The sequence below is a fragment of the Merops nubicus genome, unplaced genomic scaffold, assembly GCF_000691845.1.
Source record: "Merops nubicus isolate BGI_N331 unplaced genomic scaffold, ASM69184v1 scaffold26387, whole genome shotgun sequence".
In the NCBI taxonomy this organism is placed as follows: domain Eukaryota; kingdom Metazoa; phylum Chordata; class Aves; order Coraciiformes; family Meropidae; genus Merops; species Merops nubicus.
The window spans coordinates 1,265-2,111 of NW_008621347.1; the positions used below are offsets into that span (position 1 = coordinate 1,265).

The 847-nt window shown below is 51.5% G+C and overlaps 1 protein-coding gene across 1 annotated transcript in view; it reads left to right on the plus strand.

Moving 5' to 3' along the window:
• LOC103776936 (homeobox protein Hox-A10-like) overlaps window positions 1–698 on the plus strand; it is a gene marked incomplete at its 5' end in the record, with an annotated part of 1,959 nt that extends 1,261 nt beyond the window's left edge. The window contains one exon of the mRNA XM_008944465.1: window positions 424–698. Coding sequence (XP_008942713.1) covers window positions 424–698 — 275 coding nt within the window. The remainder of the gene's footprint in view (window positions 1–423) is intronic.
• Between the last annotated feature and the right edge of the window lie 149 nt (window positions 699–847).

The window sequence follows — 847 nt, forward strand, 5'->3', positions numbered from 1 at the left end:
CGTCGGTTGTTTTTTTTTGGAGGGGGTGGTCGGGGGGGGGGGGGTTGGAAAAAAGCCTCCAGGCCATTCACCGAGCCGCTCCCCAGAACCAGTGAGCTCGGAGCAGCCGAGGGAGAGCGGGTAACAGCATGTTTTGGGGGATCGGAGATGAACTACCCGGCGGAGCACGCTGCCCCGCTGGAGGCTGCCCGGAGCTTTTCGAGCGGAAGCGGATTTTCCCGATCGGATACAGGACCTTTGGGAAACCGCTTCGAAGCTCTCACAACGTTCCCGAAAGGACAACCCCCCATTCGACCTCCCCGAAGCTGGTGGAGCGAGCCCCCTGCACCCACACACAGATGCCTCCTTCCACCTTCTCTCCCCTCCCCAGATCTTTGTCTCCCACTCGCTGGTAACGTCCCTTTTTTACTTTCTCAAAACTAGGCAATTCAAAAGGAGAAAATGCAGCAAACTGGCTCACGGCAAAAAGTGGCAGAAAGAAACGATGCCCCTATACCAAGCATCAAACTCTCGAGCTGGAAAAGGAGTTTCTGTTCAATATGTACCTGACTCGTGAGCGTCGCCTAGAGATCAGCCGCACAGTCCACCTCACAGACAGACAAGTTAAAATCTGGTTTCAGAACCGCAGAATGAAACTGAAGAAAATGAACAGAGAGAATAGGATTCGGGAGCTCACAGCCAACTTTAATTTCTCTTGATGAACCTATAAACACATCTTTATGGTTTAAAGAGCCAGTATCATTTTCCTAGGCTGTAGTCATCCGCACCTGTATGGATTAACGATTTTAGATGTTCTCAATATGTCCTTAATCTCTTAAGAGCTACTTTGGGGTGGAGAGGACGGGGG